The sequence below is a fragment of the Notolepis coatsorum genome (assembly GCF_963971535.1).
Source record: "Notolepis coatsorum genome assembly, chromosome: 5".
In the NCBI taxonomy this organism is placed as follows: Eukaryota; Metazoa; Chordata; class Actinopteri; order Aulopiformes; family Paralepididae; genus Notolepis; species Notolepis coatsorum.
The window spans coordinates 97,765,674-97,792,153 of NC_140169.1; the positions used below are offsets into that span (position 1 = coordinate 97,765,674).

The 26,480-nt window shown below is 46.5% G+C and overlaps 1 protein-coding gene across 7 annotated transcripts in view; it reads right to left on the reverse strand.

The window, feature by feature from the left end:
• Window positions 1-26,480, reverse strand: part of afdna (afadin, adherens junction formation factor a) — a 244,966-nt gene that overhangs the window by 37,415 nt on the left and 181,071 nt on the right. For all 7 annotated transcript variants that reach the window (XM_084315182.1, XM_084315177.1, XM_084315178.1 and 4 more), the window contains 8 exons: window positions 16,071-16,136; window positions 15,847-15,920; window positions 14,622-14,740; window positions 13,564-13,764; window positions 13,120-13,211; window positions 9,166-9,384; window positions 8,379-8,655; window positions 7,038-7,407 (listed from right to left, as the gene is read on the reverse strand). In XM_084315182.1, coding sequence (XP_084171308.1) covers window positions 7,038-7,407; window positions 8,379-8,655; window positions 9,166-9,384; window positions 13,120-13,211; window positions 13,564-13,764; window positions 14,622-14,740; window positions 15,847-15,920; window positions 16,071-16,136 — 1,418 coding nt within the window. The remainder of the gene's footprint in view (window positions 1-7,037; window positions 7,408-8,378; window positions 8,656-9,165; window positions 9,385-13,119; window positions 13,212-13,563; window positions 13,765-14,621; window positions 14,741-15,846; window positions 15,921-16,070; window positions 16,137-26,480) is intronic.

Genomic DNA, 26,480 nt, shown 5'->3' on the forward strand with positions numbered 1-26,480 from the left:
CTCCAGGCGAGCCCCCCCCCCCCCACCATTATCATTATAAACTAGTTACCTCTCATCCTCCAGGCGAGCCGCCCCCCCACCATTATCATTATAAACTAGTTACCTCTCCTCCTCCAGGCGAGCCCCCCCACCATTATCATTATAAACTAGTTACCTCTCCTCCTCCAGGCGAGCCCCCCCCCCACCATTATCATTATAAACTAGTTGCCTCTCCTCCTCCAGGCGAGCCCCCCCCCCCACCATTATCATTATAAACTAGTTACCTCTCCTCCTCCAGGCGAGCCCCCCCCCCACCATTATCATTATAAACTAGTTACCTCTCCTCCTCCAGGCGAGCCCCCCCCCCACCATTATCATTATAAACTAGTTACCTCTCTTCCTCCAGGCGAGCCCCCCCCCCCCACCATTATCATTATAAACTAGTTACCTCTCATCCTCCAGGCGAGCCCCCCCCCCACCATTATCATTATAAACTAGTTACCTCTCCTCCTCCAGGCGAGCCCCCCCACCATTATCATTATAAACTAGTTACCTCTCCTCCTCCAGGCGAGCCCCCCCCCCCACCATTATCATTATAAACTAGTTGCCTCTCCTCCTCCAGGCGAGCCCCCCCCCACCATTATCATTATAAACTAGTTACCTCTCCTCCTCCAGGCGAGCCCCCCCCCCACCATTATCATTATAAACTAGTTACCTCTCCTCCTCCAGGCGAGCCCCCCCCCCACCATTATCATTATAAACTAGTTACCTCTCCTCCTCCAGGCGAGCCCCCCCCCCACCATTATCATTATAAACCAGTTACCTCTCCTCCTCCAGGTGAGCCCCCCCCCACCATTATCATTATAAACCAGTTACCTCTCCTCCTCCAGGTGAGCCCCCCCCCACCATTATCATTATAAACCAGTTACCTCTCTTCCTCCAGGCGAGCCCCCCCCCCCACCATTATCATTATAAACTAGTTACCTCTCTTCCTCCAGGCGAGCCCCCCCCCCACCATTATCATTATAAACCAGTTACCTCTCTTCCTCCAGGCGAGCCCCCCCCCCCACCATTATCATTATAAACTAGTTACCTCTCTTCCTCCAGGCGAGCCCCCCCCCACCATTATCATTAAACCAGTTACCTCTCTTCCTCCAGGCGAGCCCCCCCCCACCATTATCATTATAAACCAGTTACCTCTCTTCCTCCAGGCGAGCCCCCCCCCCACCATTATCATTATAAACCAGTTACCTCTCCTCCTCCAGGCGAGCCCCCCCCCCACCATTATCATTATAAACCAGTTACCTCTCTTCCTCCAGGCGAGCCCCCCCCCCACCATTATCATTATAACCAGTTACCTCTCCTCCTCCAGGCGAGCCCCCCCCCCCCACCATTATCATTATAAACTAGTTACCTCTCTTCCTCCAGGCGAGCCCCCCCCCCCCACCATTATCATTATAAACCAGTTACCTCTCTTCCTCCAGGCGAGCCCCCCCCCACCATTATCATTATAAACCAGTTACCTCTCTTCCTCCAGGCGAGCCCCCCCCCCACCATTATCATTATAAACCAGTTACCTCTCCTCCTCCAGGCGAGCCCCCCCCCCCCCCCACCATTATCATTATAAACCAGTTACCTCTCTTCCTCCAGGCGAGCCCCCCCCCCACCATTATCATTATAAACTAGTTACCTCTCTTCTCCAGGCGAGCCCCCCCCCCACCATTATCATTATAAACCAGTTACCTCTCCTCCTCCAGGCGAGCCCCCCCCCCCCCACCATTATCATTATAAACCAGTTACCTCTCCTCCTCCAGACGAGCCCCCCCCCCACCATTATCATTATAAACCAGTTACCTCTCCTCCTCCAGGCGAGCCCCCCCCCCACCATTATCATTATAAGCCAGTTACCTCTCTTCCTCCAGGCGAGCCCCCCCCACCATCATCATTATAAACCAGTTACCTCTCTTCCTCCAGGCGAGCCCCCCCCCCCACCATTATAAACTAGTTACCTCTCTTCCTCCAGGCGAGCCCCCCCCCACCATTATCATTATAAACTAGTTACCTCTCTTCCTCCAGGCGAGCCCCCCCCCCCCACCATTATCATTATAAACCAGTTACCTCTCTTCCTCCAGGCGAGCCCCCCCCCCCCACCATTATCATTATAAACTAGTTACCTCTCTTCCTCCAGGCGAGCCCCCCCCCCCACCATTATCATTATAAACCAGTTACCTCTCTTCCTCCAGGCGAGCCCCCCCCCCCCCACCATTATCATTATAAACTAGTTACCTCTCCTCCTCCAGGCGAGCCCCCCCCCCCACCATTATCATTATAAACTAGTTACCTCTCTTCCTCCAGGTGAGCCCCCCCCCCACCATTATCATTATAAACTAGTTACCTCTCTTCCTCCAGGCGACCCCCCCCCCCCACCATTATCATTATAAACCAGTTACCTCTCTTCCTCCAGGTGAGCCCCCCCCACCATTATCATTATAAACTAGTTACCTCTCTTCCTCCAGGCGAGCCCCCCCCCCCCACCATTATCATTATAAACTAGTTACCTCTCTTCCTCCAGGCGACCCCCCCCCCCCACCATTATCATTATAAACCAGTTACCTCTCTTCCTCCAGGTGAGCCCCCCCCACCATTATCATTATAAACTAGTTACCTCTCTTCCTCCAGGTGAGCCCCCCCCACCATTATCATTATAAACTAGTTACCTCTCTTCCTCCAGGCGAGCCCCCCCCCCACCATTATCATTATAAACTAGTTACCTCTCCTCCTCCAGGCGAGCCCCCCCCCCCACCATTATCATTATAAACTAGTTACCTCTCTTCCTCCAGGCGAGCCCCCCCCCCACCATTATCATTATAAACTAGTTACCTCTCTTCCTCCAGGCGAACCCCCCCCCCCACCATTATCATTATAAACTAGTTACCTCTCTTCCTCCAGGCGAGCCCCCCCACCATTATCATTATAAACCAGTTACCTCTCTTCCTCCAGGCGACCCCCCCCCCCCACCATTATCATTATAAACTAGTTACCTCTCCTCCTCCAGGGAAGCCCCCCCCCCCACCATTATCATTATAAACTAGTTACCTCTCTTCCTCCAGGCGACCCCCCCCCACCATTATCATTATAAACTAGTTACCTCTCTTCCTCCAGGCGACCCCCCCCCCCCCACCATTATCATTATAAACGAGTTACCTCTCCTCCTCCAGGGAAGCCCCCCCCCCCCACCATTATCATTATAAACTAGTTACCTCTCTTCCTCCAGGCGAGCCCCCCCCCCACCATTATCATTATAAACTAGTTACCTCTCTTCCTCCAGGCGAGCCCCCCCCCCCCCACCATTATCATTATAAACTAGTTACCTCTCCTCCTCCAGGCGAGCCCCCCCCACCATTATCATTATAAACTAGTTACCTCTCTTCCTCCAGGCGAGCCCCCCCCCACCATTATCATTATAAACTAGTTACCTCTCCTCCTCCAGGCGAGCCCCCCCCCCCCACCATCATCATTATAAACTAGTTACCTCTCCTCCTCCAGGCGAGCCCCCCCCCCCCCACCATTATCATTATAAACCAGTTACCTCTCTTCCTCCAGGCGAGCCCCCCCCCCCCACCATTATCATTATAAACTAGTTACCTCTCTTCCTCCAGGCGAGCCCCCCCCCCCACCATTATCATTATAAACCAGTTACCTCTCTTCCTCCAGGCGAGCCCCCCCCCCAACCATTATCATTATAAACCAGTTACCTCTCTTCCTCCAGGCGAGCCCCCCCCACCATTATCATTATAAACTAGTTACCTCTCTTCCTCCAGGCGAGCCCCCCCCACCATTATCATTATAAACTAGTTACCTCTCTTCCTCCAGGCGAGCCCCCCCCCACCATTATCATTATAAACTAGTTACCTCTCTTCCTCCAGGGAAGCCCCCCCCCCCCACCATTATCATTATAAACTAGTTACCTCTCCTCCTCCAGGCGAGCCCCCCCCCACCATTATCATTATAAACTAGTTACCTCTCCTCCTCCAGGCGAGCCCCCCCCCACCATTATCATTATAAACCAGTTACCTCTCCTCCTCCAGGCGAGCCCCCCCCCCCCACCATCATCATTATAAACTAGTTACCTCTCCTCCTCCAGGCGAGCCCCCCCCCCACCATTATCATTATAAACTAGTTACCTCTCCTCCTCCAGGCGAGCCCCCCCCCCACCATTATCATTATAAACTAGTTACCTCTCCTCCTCCAGGCGAGCCCCCCCCCCACCATTATCATTATAAACTAGTTACCTCTCCTCCTCCAGGCGAGCCCCCCCCCCACCATTATCATTATAAACTAGTTACCTCTCCTCCTCCAGGCGAGCCCCCCCCCACCATTATCATTATAAACCAGTTACCTCTCCTCCTCCAGGCGAGCCCCCCCCCACCATTATCATTATAAACCAGTTACCTCTCCTCCTCCAGGCGAGCCCCCCCCCCCACCATTATCATTATAAACCAGTTACCTCTCTTCCTCCAGGCGAGCCCCCCCCCCACCATTATCATTATAAACCAGTTACCTCTCTTCCTCCAGGCGAGCCCCCCCCCCCCACCATTATCATTATAAACTAGTTACCTCTCTTCCTCCAGGCGAGCCCCCCCCCCACCATTATCATTATAAACTAGTTACCTCTCTTCCTCCAGGCGAGCCCCCCCCCCCCCCCCACCATTATCATTATAAACTAGTTACCTCTCTTCCTCCAGGCGAGCCCCCCCCCCCACCATTATCATTATAAACTAGTTACCTCTCCTCCTCCAGGCGAGCCCCCCCCCCCACACCATCATCATTATAAACTAGTTACCTCTCCTCCTCCAGGCGAGCCCCCCCACCATTATCATTATAAACTAGTTACCTCTCCTCCTCCAGGCGAGCCCCCCCCCCCACCATCATCATTATAAACTAGTTACCTCTCCTCCTCCAGGCGAGCCCCCCCCCCCCCACCATTATCATTATAAACCAGTTACCTCTCTTCCTCCAGGCGAGCCCCCCCCCCCCACCATTATCATTATAAACTAGTTACCTCTCTTCCTCCAGGCGAGCCCCCCCCCCCACCATTATCATTATAAACCAGTTACCTCTCTTCCTCCAGGCGAGCCCCCCCCCCAACCATTATCATTATAAACCAGTTACCTCTCTTCCTCCAGGCGAGCCCCCCCCACCATTATCATTATAAACTAGTTACCTCTCTTCCTCCAGGCGAGCCCCCCCCACCATTATCATTATAAACTAGTTACCTCTCTTCCTCCAGGCGAGCCCCCCCCCACCATTATCATTATAAACTAGTTACCTCTCTTCCTCCAGGGAAGCCCCCCCCCCCCACCATTATCATTATAAACTAGTTACCTCTCCTCCTCCAGGCGAGCCCCCCCCCACCATTATCATTATAAACTAGTTACCTCTCCTCCTCCAGGCGAGCCCCCCCCCACCATTATCATTATAAACCAGTTACCTCTCCTCCTCCAGGCGAGCCCCCCCCCCCCACCATCATCATTATAAACTAGTTACCTCTCCTCCTCCAGGCGAGCCCCCCCCCCCACCATTATCATTATAAACTAGTTACCTCTCCTCCTCCAGGCGAGCCCCCCCCCCACCATTATCATTATAAACTAGTTACCTCTCCTCCTCCAGGCGAGCCCCCCCCCCCACCATTATCATTATAAACTAGTTACCTCTCCTCCTCCAGGCGAGCCCCCCCCCACCATTATCATTATAAACTAGTTACCTCTCCTCCTCCAGGCGAGCCCCCCCCCACCATTATCATTATAAACCAGTTACCTCTCCTCCTCCAGGCGAGCCCCCCCCCACCATTATCATTATAAACCAGTTACCTCTCCTCCTCCAGGCGAGCCCCCCCCCCACCATTATCATTATAAACCAGTTACCTCTCTTCCTCCAGGCGAGCCCCCCCCCCACCATTATCATTATAAACCAGTTACCTCTCTTCCTCCAGGCGAGCCCCCCCCCCCCACCATTATCATTATAAACTAGTTACCTCTCTTCCTCCAGGCGAGCCCCCCCCCCACCATTATCATTATAAACTAGTTACCTCTCTTCCTCCAGGCGAGCCCCCCCCCCCCCACCATTATCATTATAAACTAGTTACCTCTCTTCCTCCAGGCGAGCCCCCCCCCCCACCATTATCATTATAAACTAGTTACCTCTCCTCCTCCAGGCGAGCCCCCCCCCCACACCATCATCATTATAAACTAGTTACCTCTCCTCCTCCAGGCGAGCCCCCCCACCATTATCATTATAAACTAGTTACCTCTCCTCCTCCAGGCGAGCCCCCCCCCACCATTATCATTATAAACTAGTTACCTCTCTTCCTCCAGGCGAGCCCCCCCCACCATTATCATTATAAACCAGTTACCTCTCTTCCTCCAGGCGAGCCCCCCCCACCATTATCATTATAAACTAGTTACCTCTCCTCCTCCAGGCGAGCCCCCCCCCACCATTATCATTATAAACTAGTTACCTCTCCTCCTCCAGGCGAGCCCCCCCACCATTATCATTATAAACCAGTTACCTCTCTTCCTCCAGGCGAGCCCCCCCCCCCCACCATTATCATTATAAACTAGTTACCTCTCTTCCTCCAGGCGAGCCCCCCCCCCACCATTATCATTATAAACCAGTTACCTCTCTTCCTCCAAGCGAGCCCCCCCCACCATTATCATTATAAACTAGTTACCTCTCCTCCTCCAGGCGAGCCCCCCCCCCACCATCATCATTATAAACTAGTTACCTCTCCTCCTCCAGGCGAGCCCCCCCCCCCCACCATTATCATTATAAACTAGTTACCTCTCCTCCTCCAGGCGAGCCCCCCCACCATTATCATTATAAACCAGTTACCTCTCTTCCTCCAGGCGAGCCCCCCCCCCCCCCCCCCACCATTATCATTATAAACTAGTTACCTCTCTTCCTCCAGGCGAGCCCCCCCCACCATTATCATTATAAACTAGTTACCTCTCCTCCTCCAGGCGAGCCCCCCCCCACCATTATCATTATAAACCAGTTACCTCTCTTCCTCCAGGCGAGCCTTCTCCTTCTCGTACCAACGCTGCTGTTCCTCTCTCTTCTTGCGGTCGGCCACCTGCTGGGCCGTTACGGCGGTGACCGCGGGAGGGGGAGGGAGGGGGAGTTCGGTCTGGGGCTCATAGGGGTCAGGGTAGTGTGCCGGGGGAGGGGGCGGCGGGGGAGGGGGCAGGTCCGACCGGGACGGGGGCTGGGCGTGGGTGGGGGCGTTGGGGGTCTTCCAGCGGCCCGGACCACTCTTATGGTTCTGGGCCTTGTTGGAGGAGGAGAAGTTGAGGTGCTCCTGGCTGGAGGTGGACGACTCCACAGAGGAGGAGATCTGCTGGTGGTTCCCCCAGGGGTCACCTCCTCCACCTACACACACAGGACAGTAGGCACATGAGAGAGCAACACTGATGGAGCATCTGCATGTCCCCCATCAATCAAATATCAAAGGTGCTATAGATAACATTCAGCCGCTAGATGTCGCACTAGAGCACCAGCATGTCAGACCAAAACATAGGGTATGACAATTATTGTAATTACCGTATGCTGCTGTACCATCAAACTAAGTTCAGATCAAAATGTAAAACAAGTTTATACAAACTAGTGCATGCTAGTTTCAGTCAGACACATATTTTAGGTTCAACCTTCGGTAGAAAAAGAGTAAGTTGACAAGCGAACAAGCCGCCATTTTCATTTTGAAAACGGGAGCAGAGACACGGGAACCTCTCGACTAGCAGCATGTTTATCTAATCGGGAGGCTTCTGTGTCGGGGAATGGGAGGTAGGGAGGGGATACATGCACACAGCATGCACATCATATGTAAATAACATTCATGTTGGACCCGCCAACATTATTTTAAATCTTAAATTCATGTATCAATCTTTTTGGGGGGAGGAAAGCAATCCTCTTATTCCACACCTTTCTAAAAGCTCTGTGGATTTTCTTTTATGATTAGTCTACATCAATTTTTTTTATAGCACCTTTAACCTTAAATTGGCAGACAAAATGCCCTAAAATCTTCCAAGATAATTAATTACTAATATTGTCTAATATTTTTAATCGGTCACATCTTACAAATGACATCTCATCTGCCACTCAAGAACATTATAGGCTCACTATAGACTTAATGGAAAAGAGAATTGCTTCAAAAGTTAATAGAAATGCCATCAAGAAAATTGTCCAATAGGAGTCAAATCTACTCTTGATATTATTCTATATATCTTGCACAGTGACAAATAAAAGTAACCTTCAATGTACTAAGTAGTAAAGACAAACCCTCAATGTACTAAGTACTAAAGACAAACCCTCAATGTACTAAAGACAAAGAAGACCCACACTACCTCTCTGATAGTCCAGGTCTCGGTGAGAGTAGTCTGGGTCCCTGGGCTGGTAGTCTGGATCCCTGGGCTGGTAGTCTGGGTCCCTGGGCTGGTAGTCTGGGTCTCTGGGCTGGTAGTCTGGGTCTCTGGGCTGGTAGTCATGTGGGTGCTGGTACTCCTGCTGGTACTCTTGCTGATAGTGGGGCTCCTCTCTGTGATGTGGCTGTAGGTGGACCAGGTCCTCAGGTCTGAGACCTCCGGCTGGGGGGTACAGCTCCTCCTGAGAGTGGCCCACCCGCTGTGGAGGGAAGGGCTCTTACATTAACCACTCAAAGATCTGCCATGTATTTCTAGATGTGACCAAGCGGGCAGTATAAGGCCCGGGACACAGCGCCCACCTGAGCAGTGCGTGTGCACTGCAGAACCTCTTTTCATTTCAGTTGCCCACTCAGATGGGGAAGAGGTGTGTAAAGGGTTTGTGTCATTCAGCCACCTGGTGGCTGTGATTCACAAAAATCCCACGATGGAGACATAAAATCTGCCACAATGACAGATAATGGTGTTCTGATGCCTCACACCAAATTACACACCTGTTGGCCAAATGGTGGTCAAACACTTTGACAGGCTGATACTACCACACCGTCTGTCTGACTGACGCACTACTTTGACATGGCAATACCACCACACTGTATGTCTAACTGACACAACACGTTGTACACATACAGTATCCATCTATCCTTAGCCTACAACACTGGTCTTTGCCACTAGTGGTAGTAGTAAAGAAGATGTCCAACAGTGTCTTTATTACCTGTATGCTATTGTTGTGGAGGTCTGCAGGCATGCCTCCAGGCAGTCTGTCTCTGTCGTCCAGACCCTGCCAGTGCTGGGTTGGCCCCCCAGGCCCCTGGCCCTGCCCCGGAGCCACCACCCGGTCCTGGCTCTTCGAGGCTGGGACGGTGAAGTAGTCTCTGGGATAAGTCTGGGTGGGGATGGGGTACGCCTCGGCACGAGGTGGGGACGGCTCCTCCTGAAGAAGAGGAAACAAAAGAGACATTTAGACTAGCTTCTTCTGTGGTTTTTCTCTCTGATAAGGTAGGGGACTAGTTTAAAAATAGTTACAACATTTGCTAGTCAAAACTAGCTTAGCATTGCAGCTCAGGTCCTCTGATATCACCAGCTTCAGTGTGACCTCGTCGCAGAACAACATAAAACTGCAACAACTAGGGGTGTAAAGGTACATGTATCCGTACCGAACCGTTTCAGTGCTGTACCGTACCGTACCGTACGGCTGTGTAGTGTACCGAACAAATACAACGGTATGTTAACCACTAACGACCGCCCACCGGGGGCTGTTTTTTTCCACAATCTAATATAATTATTATAATTTTTGAATTTTTTTTACAAGTCGATTATTAATTTCAATATAGAATATTCGTTGACAGTACAATTAGTTACTGCACACTACATCACCCCTGAGTGGAACATGGAAAGCCAAACTTTTCCCACACTGTACCGAAAACCTGTACCGAACCTTGACTTCGAAACAGAGGTACGTACCGTTGTTTTTGTGTACCGTTACACCCCTAGCAACAACCCATCCTCTAGAGCAGGGGTCAGCAACCTTTTTGACATGGAGTGCCTGTTTGAAATATAGTTGTAACTAGTGTGCCTCAACAATATTCCATGCATCGTAATCTTTTTTCTCATAATCAGGTATTTTTTATGATAATTTTTACATTATTACATCATTATTGTTATTGTTATTATTAACAATATTATTATGATGGTTGTATCAACCCTAAATCTGAGTTGGGGGGGGGGGGGTGCAATGCAGACAAACAGCTGCATACAGTGCGACCATTTCACTCACATTTGCCCATTAATCTTTGGACACATCACACACCATCGGTGTGTGTACTGTACGTGTGCTGTCATAGCTCCACCTACAGGCCTAATGGAGAACACCAGGAGAACACCAGGATGTGAATGGAGGGTGAATGTGAGGTATATAGTGTAAATAAGTTTTGATTGATCGCAAGACTACACTGTAAAAAAATAAATAATAATAAGTTACCAGAACTTAAAGATATTGAGTTCAGTTACTGTGCATTAAGGTTTTCAGTTTTCAATCCATAATAAGTTAACAGAAAAATAAGTACACAACCACATTATTTCAACCTAATAAAACTATGTTTATTGTCATTTTTTTTAAGAACACAAGTTGACTTGGTAATACTCACATTTTGAGTAAAAAAATGGCTTTTAACACTATGATCGCCGGGAACGAGTTTTCACGTCATTCCGAGCCATGCTCATTCTGCCGAAGACGCCGTAACTCGTCTTTGATGTCAATATTTCAAAAATCTGTCATCGCAATCATATTTCCTTTCCGGAGCCCTGAGACGCAGTGCTGATCTCCTCTCAACTCTCTAGCGGTTCAAGAGCGCCATCTGGTGGCCGATCGGCAGATCGCCAACCGGATATTAACCTTTGAACCGGTAGTACTCATCCAAATGTGATCCGGCCACTCGCTATAGCTCCCGCGACTCCATCTTGAAACACTGGATAATAGATCGCTCGCCCTAACTCAATAAACAACGTTATTTGGACGTATATACTATTATACAACCTGGAAATGGATCGGGCATTTCTACATCCCATAATAGAAAAAAATCTGTTCCACACTCATCTGCCAGCGGCGCGAGGAAGCCACGGTAAGATTCAGCGTTATTTTCTAACGTATTCTATACTAACTGATCTGATGAACATATGACCCACTCTGGATGAATCATCTAACGCTGCCCACGGAATTATAAACGATCCCCCGCCCATCCGGTCACCATCAGATGATGCGTAGAAACTTCTAGAACCACGTCCAGTTGAAACTTTTTATCTCGCACAGATTCCTACCAAACTGTATTTGATCATCAATATAATGCATTTAGGGCTATAAATCACGTTCTGAAGAAAGCTGCAGAAAACGATAAAAACATACTTATACTTTAGACCATATTTTAGTATGAATATGTGAATGAAAAAGTTTAACATTGCTACACCCTGAACAATACATATAGGACATTGAATGGGCCATAATAATGGCAATGTAGCAATAGAATTTAAAAAGTTATAGCCCTGCAAAGAAGGGGAACTTCTCCATAGACAAATAGAGCTGGCGAGGGATGGTAAATTATGAATTTAACCCATGGCAATTAAAGTGTTAACACTTTGATTGCCTAAGGTTAAATTCATGATATACCATCCGTTGCCAGCTCTATTTAACATGGAGAAGTTCCCCTTCTTTGCAGGGCTATAACTTTTTAAATTCTATTGCTAGATTGCCATTATTAGGGCCCATTCAAGGTCCTATATGTATTGTTCATGGTGTAGCAACGTTAAACTTTTTCATTCACATATTCATACTAAAATATGGTCTAAAGTATAAGTATGTTTTCATCTCTTTCTGCAGCTTTCTCCAGAACGTGATTTATAGCCCCAAATGCATTATATTGATGATGCAATACAGTTTGGTAGGAATCTGTTCGAGATCAAAAATTTCAATTGGACGTACTTCTAGAATTTACTACACGTCATCTGATGTTGACCGGATGGGCGAGGGGGCGTTTATAATTCCGTGGGCAACGTTATACCATTCATCTAATGTGGGTCATATGTTCATCATAGCAGTTAGTAAAGAACACGTTAGAATATAACGCTAAAACTCACCCCAGTCTCCTCGGGCCGTTGGGCGATCAGCGTGGAGTAGACGGTTTTCAATTATGGGATGTCGAAATACCGGATCTATTTCAAGATAAGATAAGATAAGATAAGATATTCCTTTATTGATCCCCTTGGGGAAATTCAGGCATCATAGCAGCATGGGGGGGAGGGGGAGGGGTACAGGTAGTAAAACAACACAGTATACAGGTAGTAAAAGACAACACAGGCAGTGTAAACAATTTGATCAATATGGTCAATATAATTTACTATCTGACTAGCTGAGGAATATTCACATTATTCACAGTGTCACATGAGGTGCAGTATGGTTGTATAATAGTATATACGTCCAAATCATGTTGTTTTTTCGAGTGCCTAGGGTTGCCTACCCCTGCTCTAGAGTGTGCAACGTGGCTCTTAGAAATAGACTAGTCGGGCGGTTAGGTGGTCGAGCGGAGATTGCGTTCGTCACCAGCCCCGGAGCTGTGAGCTTGGTTCGCCTGTTCGAATCCAGCTCACAGCTCCGGGGTTGTCACCAGCTTGGCTGGCAGTCTGCACTGATACAATTGGCTGTATCAGAGGGTGGGAGAAGCTGGCGGGGTGGGTCCGGGTCGTTGTAAACAGCGACTCCTACAGTTCGGTCGGGGCGCCTGCTAAGCGCGGATTGGACGTGAGGGGGATAGTGTGGTCCTCCCACACGCTACGCCCTCTCAATGAGAATCCGCGCTGCCAGGTGAAAAGAAGCGGTGATTGGCTGGACGTGTGTCGGAGGAAGCACGTGGTAGCCTCCACTCTCCCAAATGATCTGACTGTGGGGGGTAAAGCGCAGCGACCAGGAAGGGACTGGGAATTGGCATACGACTAACATTGGGATGGGAGAAAAATCGGAGGAAAATGGAGGGGGAAAAAGACAAAAAAAAAAAAAAAAAAAAATAGACTAGTCAACTAATTATTTCACAATCCTCCTGTGAAACAAAGTATGAAGGACCAAACTACTGGAGAGAGGAAAACTCTGGGTGCTGCCGGCTGGGTTACCATGGTTACTCACATCAGCGCATAGGTTTCCAGTGGAGACGGAGGTGATCTTGGTGCCGGGACCTCCTGGGTAGACCACCTTACCGCCTGGACTCTGGCCCTGGTCTGGGGGAGGGGGGGGGTACGGCTTCAATACAACTTTATACATATTAAATACAATATGCACACAAATTATTATTACTATGAGAAAAAGTAAGGGAAATATAACATTTTAAGCATCTTAAAATGGAGAAACTCAGACTCATCATAAGAGGCTTCTCATATGGATGTGATCAAATGTAATTAACACAAGGATTCAATGTCCCCGATGACATCACTGGTGGCCATATTCAAACATTTACTCTGAATAATTTTTTTGTTTTGTTTTTGGATGTGTGTGAGATTATGTGCAAAATAAATCAGCATTGTTTTTTTGGTGAAGTGCCCCTTTAACCCCCCCGACCCCCATGGTACTTACTGGCCACGTTGGGACTGGAGCGATGGTCTGCTCGGTTCTTCAGCAGCCGCTCCTCTCCGCTCGTCTTCTTTGGTTCTGGGTACGAGTCCCAGCCGGGCTGAGGACTCTCTGGAGAACCATTCTGCACAGAGTTGTTGTACAACTCAAAACCCTCACTCTTTGGCCTCATCTTACCGTTCTTATCACGTCCTCTATCTGATGCTGAGGAGAGGAGAGGAGAAGGAGAGGAGAAAGAGGGGGAGAGGAGAGGAGAGCGACAGAGTAGATTCCAGTAGAGTATGTTAGTGGTGACAGTTTAAATGAGAAAACAGTAATGTAGCCTGACACACTTAACCGTTTGGTAGTGCGACAGTGAAAGGGTTAACATGAGTCAGCCTGTGAATGAGCCGGTCTGGAGACACGGGGTTTGAACGTCACGTGTGTATTAGTGCTGTCAATCGATTAAAATATTTAATTGCGATTAATTGCATGATTGTCCATAGTTAACTCGCGATTAATCGCATTTTTTTTTTATCTATCTTAAACGGATCTTTTTCAAGTTCCAAGTTTTAATACTCTACATGAGTCAACAAATGCTTGCTTTATGCAGCCATTTAACACAAAAGGATGACCCTCATGCATTGCAAATTTGCATCAAATTCAAAACAGAGTGATGCACAAAATAACTTAAAAGAAAATAATAATTTAAAACAATGAATAAAGTGTGGATGAAATAATAGGGGAAAGAAAACGTTACATTCACCCACACAAGGGCTGAGTACTCACATACCCCCCCTCTCTCCCTCTCTCACACACACTCTCCCAGCTCTCTTTCTCTCTTGCCCCTTCCTCATCCCTCACCCCCCCCTCTCTCTCTATATATCACACACACACACACACACACACACACACACACACACACACACACACACACACACACAGTATCAATGAGAGCATCAATAATACACCTGAGTGAAGTCTAGTAAGAAAAAAAAAAAAAAAAAAAAAAAAGAAAAAAAAAAAACGTTCATTGTGAGTTAAAATATTTGGATTTGGTATTTCTATATTTGTATCTCTACCTCTGGGCATCAGGGGGCTCGGCTGGTTCAACAGAGTGGCCAGGCCGTGGTAGATGGCTCCCTGCTTCGCCACCTCCAGAGTCACAACAGCGCCTGTCCTGGTCATCAACTCAGCCGCCCTGAAAGAGGGGGGGGGGGGGAGAGAGAGAGATACTGGTTAGATACTATTATAGTTTAACCCTGGTCAGAGTCTGCTAACCCTGGCAAGATATTGTTATAGTTTAACCCTGATCAGAGTGTGTTATAGTTTAACCCTGATCAGAGTGTGTTGTAGTTTAACCCTGATCAGAGTGTGTTGTAGTTTAACCCTGATCAGAGTGTGTTGTAGTTTAACCCTGATCAGTGTGTGTTGTAGTTTAACGCTGATCAGTGTGTTGTAGTTTAACCCTGATCAGTGTGTGTTGTAGTTTAACCCTGATCAGTGTGTGTTGTAGTTTAACCCTGATCAGTGTGTGTTGTAGTTTAACCCTGATCAGAGTGTGTTGTAGTTTAACCCTGATCAGTGTGTGTTGTAGTTTAACCCTGATCAGAGTGTGTTGTAGTTTAACCCTGATCAGAGTGTGTTGTAGTTTAACCCTGATCAGAGTGTGTTGTAGTTTAACCCTGATCAGAGTGTGTTGTAGTTTAACCCTGATCAGAGTGTGTTGTAGTTTAACCCTGATCAGAGTGTGTTATAGTTTAACCCTGATCAGTGTGTTGTAGTTTAACCCTGATCAGTGTGTTGTAGTTTAACCCTGATCAGTGTGTTGTAGTTTAACCCTGATCAGTGTGTGTTGTAGTTTAACCCTGATCAGAGTGTGTTGTAGTTTAACACTGATCAGAGTGTGTTGTAGTTTAACCCTGATCAGAGTGTGTTGTAGTTTAACCCTGATCAGAGTGTGTTGTAGTTTAACCCTGATCAGAGCGTGTTGTAGTTTAACCCTGATCAGAGTGTGTTGTAGTTTAACCCTGATCAGAGTGTGTTGTAGTTTAACCCTGATCAGTGTGTGTTGTAGTTTAACCCTGATCAGAGTGTGTTGTAGTTTAACCCTGATCAGTGTGTGTTGTAGTTTAACCCTGATCAGTGTGTGTTGTAGTTTAACCCTGATCAGTGTGTGTTGTAGTTTAACCCTGATCAGTGTGTGTTGTAGTTTAACCCTAATCAGTGTGTGTTGTAGTTTAACCCATGTAGTTTTGCAAAGTCGAGGAAGTGGTTGTGTGATTGGTCAGTCTGTGTGCGTCTTACCTCTCCTGTGATAGGCCAACCAGACTGCGACCGTCAACACTCAACAACTGGTCCCCTGCCGCCAGGCGACCATCCTAGAGAGAGAGAGAGTCAGTCTTATAGTGTTGTGTACATTGTTCCTGTGGTTTTAGTGAGGTCACTGGATGATGTCATGACCTGAAAGCATTAACCATGCACATTCAAACATGACATTGACTGGTGTGTGTCTGTGTATGTGTACTTACCACGTCGGCTGCCCCTCCCTTGACAACAGACTTGACGTAAATACCAAGTTTCTCCTGACCAGCACCCTGGAGGGGGGGGGGGGTAGAGAGATTGAGAGAGAGACAGACACATGAGAATGGAATCTGAAGCAAAACCATTTCCCTCAGAGTCACTCATTCCAACAATCAAGCTTAAAAGTAATATGGCCACATCCCTGACAGCAGACTACTAGTGTGCCTGAGCACACTCAGTTATGTAGCACAAATAATAATAATACATTTCATTTGTAACGCACCCTACATTCCCAAGGATCTGAGTGCTAAATCCGATGGTGACCGTTGCATCGCCATATGTGATTTCTCTCCTCACTCGCACTAGCGCCACCAACTCAAATATGAACATGCTGCACTTTCCCCAAAAAAGGTTTCATATTATCCATTCTACTTGCAGCTTGCAGGCTAAAGCCCTGAAGAAGCCATTACAGAAACAACCGCTCTAAACGTTAGGCAGCATGATCGCTGCCACATTAACTCATTCAACGCCAGTCACGAGAAAAGTCGGGTTAACTCGCCAACCGTTCAGTGCCAATCACGAGAAGACTCTGGTTTTAATCGTTATTTATTTTATTAGCTACATCCATTCATTTTTCATCCATCCAGCCTGATGTTATCATTGGGAATGGGTCTGAGCTCGCAAAAGGGCAAATACCGCCGCCGGTATTGCACTCTATTAGAAATGGTGTAGTTTCTTTTCCGGGCCGATCTGAGCCGTGCGGGCGGGGTTTAAATACTCCGGCAGGACTAGCCTTTACCGTTGAGCTTCTAGTAGTCAGCTGGACTCTACCGTTGAGCTTCTAGTAGTCAGCTGGACTCTACCGTTGAGCTTCTAGTAGTCAGCTGGACTCTACTGTTGAGCTTCTAGTAGTCAGCTGGACTCTACCGTTGAGCTTCTAGTAGTCAGCTGGACTCTACCGTTGAGCTTCTAGTAGTCAGCTGGACTCTACCGTTGAGCTTCTAGTAGTCAGCTGGACTCTACCGTTGAGCTTCTAGTAGTCAGCTGGACTCTACTGTTGAGCTTCTAGTAGTCAGCTGGACTCTACCGTTGAGCTTCTAGTAGTCAGCTGGACTCTACCGTTGAGCTTCTAGTAGTCAGCTGGACTCTACTGTTGAGCTTATAGTAGTCAGCTGGACTCTACTGTTGAGCTTCTAGTAGTCAGCTGGACTCTACCGTTGAGCTTCTACTAGTCAGCTGGACTCTACTGTTGAGCTTCTAGTAGTCAGCTGGACTCTACCGTTGAGCTTCTAGTAGTCAGCTGGACTCTACCGTTGAGCTTCTACTAGTCAGCTGGACTCTACTGTTGAGCTTCTAGTAGTCAGCTGGACTCTACTGTTGAGCTTCTAGTAGTCAGCTGGACTCTACTGTTGAGCTTCTACTAGTCAGCTGGACTCTACTGTTGAGCTTCTACTAGTCAGCTGGACTCTACTGTTGAGCTTCTAGTAGTCAGCTGGACTCTACCGTTGAGCTTCTAGTAGTCAGCTGGACTCTACCGTTGAGCTTCTAGTAGTCAGCTGGACTCTACTGTTGAGCTTCTAGTAGTCAGCTGGACTCTACTGTTGAGCTTCTACTAGTCAGCTGGACTCTACCGTTGAGCTTCTACTAGTCAGCTGGACTCTACTGTTGAGCTTCTACTAGTCAGCTGGACTCTACCGTTGAGCTTCTCGTAGCCAGCTGGACTCTACTGGACTGATGGGCCTTGTTGTTTAGGCCGAGACACGCAGCTTTATTCCTCTGAGATCTGGACATTGAACAGTGCCGTCTGTGTCTCCTCCAGAGGAATCTGCTGCATTTCCTGTCTCCTAGAAATATGAGCCGAATAACGAGAGGATCCTTCTTTACTTCAACACCAAGACTAGCTGACCTCAAGCAGCAAACAGCTTTCACTTCTGATCCAGACCTTCTAGCAATGCTACAATAAACTAGGGCTGGGAGATATAACGATAACGATAATTATCACGATATATTTCAATAATTGATATAAAAAAATAAAATATCGGAAAAAAAATATTAATATTTTTTTTTTTTTTTTTTTTTGACCTGCAACAGGGCAGTTTTAAAACCAGAGACAGTGGACAGACTTGTCTTTCTTGCCTGCAACTTAAAGTAATGGCTTTGCTTGTCCAAATGACAATACAGACCAAATTGAGATTTATTTTTCTCTTGTCCATTTATTTTGTTTGCTATTTAATTTAAAATACAGTTTGAAACCGTATGTACACAGTAGGCTATGTGTGCTAGCAGAGCTAGACTCCAATCACGAGTCACGGTGCACATGTGCGGTGGTTTGTCCACCAAAAAAGCGCCAAAAGATAGAAAATAAACTAGCAGAGCCAGAACTGTTCAACTCCCCTGGAGCCACAGCCAGCAGAGAAGCCCGTTTACTTTCGCTTTCAAACCAGCTGCAGCCTGAGAACTGGAGTGTGAGGGGCTGTAACACTAAAGATGGCGGCAACGACAAAGAATTGCAAAATAAACATACAACCGTTTAAAAAAAAAAATCGTTATCGCGATATCATTTTTGGCCATATCGCCCAGCCCTACAATAAACCTCATTTGGGTGTAAGAGCTCCTTACACAACTATTTTATTCCCTCAAAAAAGAGCAGCCCCAGATTTTATATCTCAGTGACATAACTGATTGGAGGGTTCTTGCTCTTTGATGCCTAGCTTTAGGAGAGAGTGGCTGTGTTCACAAATACTGACGACCTGTCCTGAAGCAGGAATAACTACTGTGTGTGAATTCTAATCAGACCTGGGAGCAGCCACACCTGACCTGGGTCCAGCTGATCAGACCTGGGAGGTCAAGATAATCAGACCTGGGAGCAGGTGTGACTGTGCATTTGTGTTTGAGGTAATCACAGGTCTCTCTCTCTGTGCGTACGTGTGTGTGTGTGTGTGTGTGTGTGTGTGTGTGTGTGTGTGTGTGTGTGTGTGTGTGTGTGTGTGTGTGAAAAAGAGAGGAGACAGAGAGAGATAGGGGAAGACAGAGAAATAGAGAGAAACAGAGGGACATATAGAGAGACACAGAGAGAGCAAGCACAGAGGAAGTGTAGGTATTCAAAAATAATTTGTCACTAAATTATGTTTCCTGCTACTTCCTGCCCACACAGGAAGTCAAATACAGGAAAAACACCAGGCCATGCTAATGTTAGGTGCACAATACTGCCTCTGTGTTGGCGTGTGTGTGTGTGTGTGTGTGTGTGTGTGTGTGTGTGTGTGTGTGTGTGTGTGTGTGTGTGTGTGTGTGTCCGCCAAAACTGAAGCAGTATTCACTGGAGGGTTTCCTGTCTACAGCTTGTAGGACAGATCCAGTAAATCACCCAGCATGCTTTGTGTCTCCATATATCAAAATAGAGTAACAGACAGTGTTCTCAAACCTTTTAGTTTATTTATACAGGTAAAAATCTCAGATACATTTCAAAAGGAGAATAACCAAGTCCTTCTGACTTCCTGAAATGTGTCATGTGATCTACACAAGGCTCGGCATTGGCTGGCTTACTGCCCCCCCATTCATATCTAGACAGTCTACCAGGCCTCACATACATTTTCTTAACCTAAACCTTACCTAACCGTAACCACTGTCCCAAAAGATATTTCTAATTTGGAGACTAACCTTTGTCTCAAACTGGACAAGTCACCCGTCCCCAAACACACGGGACAAAACAGCCGTTTCTGACAGTTAGATCACCTTAGTGGCAAATACTGAACAGCAATGACAAACTAACACCACATCACACACTGCTCTCCACACACACGCATATACAGACAGACGGAGTGAGAGACAGACAGTGTGTCTCTCTCACTCTCTCTCGATATCCCTCCTTTCGCATATCTGTTCTCTACAGTTTAACCCTTTAATTTCCTTGAGCAGCATTAGTCTGTCTGTCTGGTGGAAAGCGTGGCCAACACACACGCACACAAATACACACCCACAAACACACACCCACCCAGCAGGTCTGTTGGTATAATGAAGTCATAAAAACAGTAGTTCTGAGAGGAGAGGAGGGTCTAGGGGTGAAAGTAAAACCAGATGTTCTAACATCACTCACTCTCACACACACACACACACACACACACACACACACACACACACACACACACACACACACACACACACACACACACACACACACACACACACACACACACACACACACACACACACACACACACACACACACACACACACACACACACACACACACACACACACACACACACACACACACACACACACACACACACACACACACAGTAGCCAGGAGGAGGAGGAACCTAGATTATTGTTAAAATAATAATATTTATGTGTATATAATATATATATAGTAGAGCCTTAGATTTACCTTATACGGCTGTGTGTTTTGTGGGTGTTGTGTGTGTATGTGTGTAGTACATTCCTGAACCCTCTCCTACTAGTCTTGTGTTAACCCTCTGGAGAGAATAGCAGGAATATCTTGGCTCAACTTGATTTACCAAACCTTGTACAGCTGCTACACCTTTTCACAGCATTCCACGTGCATAGAAAAGGCCTGGTATGATAAAACAAGGCTGCCTGCAGGATACAAATCAACTAACTAACTATCGAATTAACTAACAAACACACAAACTAACTAACTAACACATTAACTTACTAACAGATTAATTTACTAACTAACACCTAACTAACCTTTGTAACTAACCCAGCCAGTCACAGAGCATGATTTGATTTGATTTTTATTTAGTACATACAATTTATACAAAATATAAAAACAAGGGGTACAAGGATAACATGTGAAAGTCTGTCGACTTGTTTCCAACATGGTCCCAAAAAGAATACAATAAATAACAAAGAAAGAGTTAAGAAGATAAGATAGATACAACAGGTAGATAAAATAGACAACACAATTTTCTGAAAGAGCCTCATTACAGCATGTCATGTTCCTGTTCTTCAAGAGTGGTGGTCAAGCACCCACTGCAACCTATTGTTGCAGATGTCGCTTCACACCCCTCTTGAAGACAGCAATAGTGGGGGAGTTTTGGATGGCCCTGGGCAGAGAGTTCCACAGCCGGCAGGCTGTAGACAGAAAGCCATTCTGTGAATAGGAACCCTTTCTAGGCTCATAAAAACTGAGAGCTGTCCAGACCGTAACTGTCGTCCGTGGACCTGGCCACGCAGGACAATGCAAGAGCATAAATATCTGGGGGCATATCCATTTAACATTTTATACATATGTCCCAGTTTCAGAAAGGAGACCCTCTGCTCCACAGGATGTAACTGACTACTGTAATTCCTCTAATAGTAACCGGTATTCAATTAAAAACCGGGTCTCTATTAATGACCGGGTGCGCTGTTGAGCTAAGCAATTATAAGCCGGCCTCCTAATACAAGCCGGGTTTCATGTATATTAGAGGAATTACGGTATTTCCCTCAACGGATTTACCATAGGCAATATAGTTTGTTATTGTTGTTATATGCTGGCCTGGCTGTGCAGTAAATACCATATAATGGTATGGTGTTAATGTTTACCAAGAGAGTAAGCCTACCTCAGAATTGTATAAAATTAAGTTATTATTATTATTATTATTATTATTATTATTATTATGATTATTATGATTATGATTATTATTATGATTATTATTATTATTATTATTATTATTATTATTATTATTATTATTATTATTATTATTATTATTATTATTATTATTATTATTATTATTATTATTATTATTATATCAGTATTGTGATTGCACTATTTTACTTTATTTAACTTTTTTTGGCCACCTGTAATTGCACTGTTTACTACCGTATTTCATACAGTACAAGTAAACATTACCTGACACGGGATGGATGACCAACGTGGATAGTCCAGACGTCTACGACCTGATCATCTTCACCCAACGCGAACTTCGGTGCGGTAGGATACACGCTGCACTGTTTGTTTTGCTCCTGTTCCGAGGCTGTGACGCAAGCGTCTCCGACTCAAACATTCCCCTCTCCAAGCTTCCTAACGACGGCGACACATAGCCCAGGCCAAACGCGCCTCTATATCTCTCTCTGCAACCTCCAACCCCCAGCCAAACATCTCTCTCTACCCCTCCAGCCCCAGCCAAACATCTCTCTCTACCCCTCCAGCCCCAGCCAAACATCTCTCTCTACCCCTCCAGCCCCAGCCAAACATCTCTCTCTACCCCTCCAGCCCCAGCCAAACATCTCTCTCTACCCCTCCAGCCCCAGCCAAACATCTCTCTCTACCCCTCCAGCCCCAGCCAAACATCTCTCTCTACCCCTCCAGCCCCAGCCAAACATCTCTCTCTACCCCTCCAGCCCCAGCCAAACATCTCTCTCTACCCCTCCAGCCCCAGCCAAACATCTCTATCTCTCTCTGCAACCTCCAGCCCCAAGTCCAACGCCCCTCTCTTTCCCCTGCTCTCGCATCACACACACACACACACACATTTTCTTTTAGAGACTTTCTATTTTTTCATTCATTCGCTCAGTTGCGTTGCGGTCATCACGAACTATTGAAAGTTGGAACTATTGGCAAACGCCTATACCTGTTCACAAAATGAACTGAACGGAGCGAACGGACTGGTTTATTGGAGTTTAATCACAGGCTGGTCTGAAAATGAATTGTTTTGTGTTCTAAAATGTTTGCTTATGATTTTGACTTTAATCCAATACATGGACATTTTGACTCTGAATTGAGCATGACTCCTGAGTGTTTCTTTGTTAGCAAATTAACCTAGTATTTAGCTTGGCCATTAGTCCAGGCCTACTATTAATCAAATTATTATATTATTTGTCTATTATGTGGTACAGTCTTATGCCGGAGCTATAGGCCTAATTAATCAAATCAAAAAGGTAATTTTATCTTCATTGGCAGGGGTTAGACCTGTCTGGCGCCCAACGGTAAATGTTATAGGCACTATAAGTGGACACCGCTACAGGGTGTGGGTGTCCAGGGAACATCCTCCCATTGTTCCGTCTCAGAGGGAGGTCATTGTTTTGCTGCTCCAACTATTCTTCCAGCAGTAGCTAGCAAACAAACACCCCAGCACACACACAGTCCTGCACACACACAGTCCTGCACACACACAGTCCTGCACAAACACACATAGTCCTGCACACACACAGTCCTGCACACACACACATAGTCCTGCACACACACAGTCCTGCACAAACACAAACAGTCCTGCATAAACACAAACACACTAGTAACAGGAACAACTAGCCTAGACATTCAAGCAGATTGGATACAAATTACAGGAGAGATAAGCCTCTTGGGAAGTACAGTAGTTAGAGCAAGGCACTAACACTGCCAGGGTTAGGGGTTCCATTCCCTGTGTAGCTCAATAGGTAAAGCAAGGCACTAACACTGCCAGTATTAGGGGTTCCATTCCATGTGTGGCTCATTTACATTTAGTCATTTAGCTGACGCTTTTATCCAAACTTTTGTACGACAAGTCAGCAGGAAGGGTACAACTCAGCTAAAATCAGCTGAGTAACAATGATCATCAAATTATTCAAATTTGAGTGTTACAGTGTCAAGTGTATGTTAGTATATTAGGAAGAATGCATAACAGTAAGAAGTTTTTTTTTTCATTTCAAATATTGATTGAAGAAATTTAGACGGGGAAAAATTGGTCAGGTTTCGGTTGTAACTGTGGTGGGAAGTTCGTTCCACCATTGTGGAGCGAGGACAGAGAATAGACGGCTTCTCCTTGATGACCCTCCCAGAGCTCGGATAGGAGTGGGTCTGAGGCGTCCAGAAGATGCAGAGCGTAGGGGTCTTGAGGGTGTGTAGTTAGAGACCATTGACCGGAGGTAGGCAGAAGCCATTCCCTTCGCTGTGCGATATGCCAGGCCGAGGGCCTTGAAGCGGATTCGTGCGGCGATGGGGAGCCAGTGCAGGTCCCTAAGAAGTGGGGTAACATGGGGTACGTTGGAGATCAGACGGGCAGCTGCGTTCTGAATGAGTTGAAGAGGCTTGGTGGTGGTGGTCGGTAGACCAGCGAGCAGTGCATTGCAGTAGTTGAGACAAGAGCTGACTGTTGATTGGACGAGGAGTTGGGTGGCTTCTTTGTCAGGAAGGCGCGGAACCTTCCGACGTTGCTCAGGAGGAATCTGCAGGTTCTGGTTGTTGCAGCGATGTGAGCGTGGAGAGGTTCAGCCGGTCGACAAGGACAACACCGAGTTGAAGGAGGAGTTGATGGTAGCAGTTAGGAATGGGAGGATGTCTGGTGCTATGGTCTGGATGAGTGGGGAGGGTAACGGATCCAGCTGGCATGTAGTGGGACGGTTTGACGTTACCAGTTTCAAGGTATCGGCGTCTGTAATGGGAGAGAAAGATGACAGAGTGAAGAATGGGGTTCTCGATTCAGCATTTGGAATGGGTGAGGGTTGGGAGACCCGGCAGCCCTAGCCCAGATGAGATCAGATGAGATGAGATCTCTGGCTGAACATAATGATTGTTCTGAGCTTCCACTGCACTGGAGGAACCATAAACACACAAGAGGGGAGGGGGAGGGACTCCAGCTGTGGCGGGAGGAAGACAGGGACAATGTAACTGTACAAACACACACAGGTTCAGGATACCCCCCTCACGGTGTGTGTGTGTGTGTGTGTGTGTGTGTGTGTGTGTGTGCGCGCACACACACTAGTTCAATCATTAACAGTGTGACCCGAGTCCAGCAGGCTGTTCAAACAGTCTGAACTGAACTACCAACATAACTTTGTCTTTATCAGTGATCCTGAGAGCAGCCAGTTCAGACACATCAGTGATCCTGAGAGCAGCCAGTTCAGACACATCAGTGATCCTGAGAGCAGCCAGTTCAGACACATCAGTGATCCTGAGAGCAGCCAGTTCAGACACATCAGTGATCCTGAAAGCAGCCAGTTCAGACACATCAGTGATCCTGAGAGCAGCCAGTTCAGACACATCAGTGATCCTGTGAGAGGCTCTGACGGAGGAACACGCTCTAGTATCAGTAGAACATACAGTGGTATCTAGTTAAGGAATACAAGATGTATTCATGATTCCAAGATAATGTAACTACTCAATATATAATCATGATTCTAAGATAATGTAACTAACTACTCAATATATAATCATGATTCTATGGTAAAGTAACTACTCAAGATGTATTCATGATTCTAAGATAATGTAACTACTCAATATATAATCATGATTATATGATAAAGTAACTACAAGATGTATTCATGATTCTAAGATAATGTAACTACTCAATATATAATCATGATTCTAAGATAATGTAACTAACTACTCAATATATAATCATGATTCTATGGTAAAGTAACTACTCAAGATGTATTCATGATTCTAAGATAATGTAACTACTCAATATATAATCATGATTCTAAGATAATGTAACTACTTAATATTTATTCATGATTCTAAGATAATGTAACTACTCAATATATAATCATAATTATACGATAATGTAACTACAATATATATATTCTTGATTCCAAGATAAAGATATAATCATGACTATATGTAACTACTCAATATATATTCATGATTCTTCTAAGATCATGTAACTACTCAAGATATATTCACGATTCTAAGATAAGGTAACTACTCAAGATATATTCACGATTCTAAGATAAGGTAACTACTCAAGATATATTCACGATTCTAAGATAAGGTAACTACTCAAGATATATTCACGATTCTAAGATAAGGTAACTAATCTAAGGGGGCAGAAAACCACTTGTCTGGACAGGAGATACTTGTTAAGGTGCGAGAAGGTCGTACCTACAATTCACATTTACATACGTCACGCTTTTATCCAAAGCGACTTACACATCGTGTACAACGAGTCAGCAAGAGGGTCACACCTCTGGCAGCTCAGGGTCAGTGGTGTTGTTCCTCCAGCAGTGCAGAACTGGAGCGCTACACTCCGAGTACATACTGTAGTAGTAACATTAGGGTAACGTCAGACTGGACTCTCCTCCCTAACATTACTACACACACACACAAACGCACAGACAGACAGGAGGTCTTACCTCTGACTGGTCTGTCCTCCCCACCACAGAGAACCACATGCTGCTACCAGATCCTCGCTAACGCGTTACTACATACACACACACTGGCAGAGCAACACGCACACACACACAAAGCACTCGGTCCCATGGAAAAATCCTACTCAGAAACTGTCCAGGTCCAAATATCCTACAGACAGAGAGTCTCAGACCAGAAGTCCTCTGACATCAGTAGGACAAGAGAGAGAGAGAGAGAGAGAGAGAGAGAGAGAGAGAGAGATAGAGGCTACTACTGCTGCTTGTCCCTCCTCTCGTATCCAACTCATTCCTCTCTCTCTCTCTCTCTCTCTCTCTCTCTCTCTCTCTCTCTCTCTCTCTCTCTCTCTCTC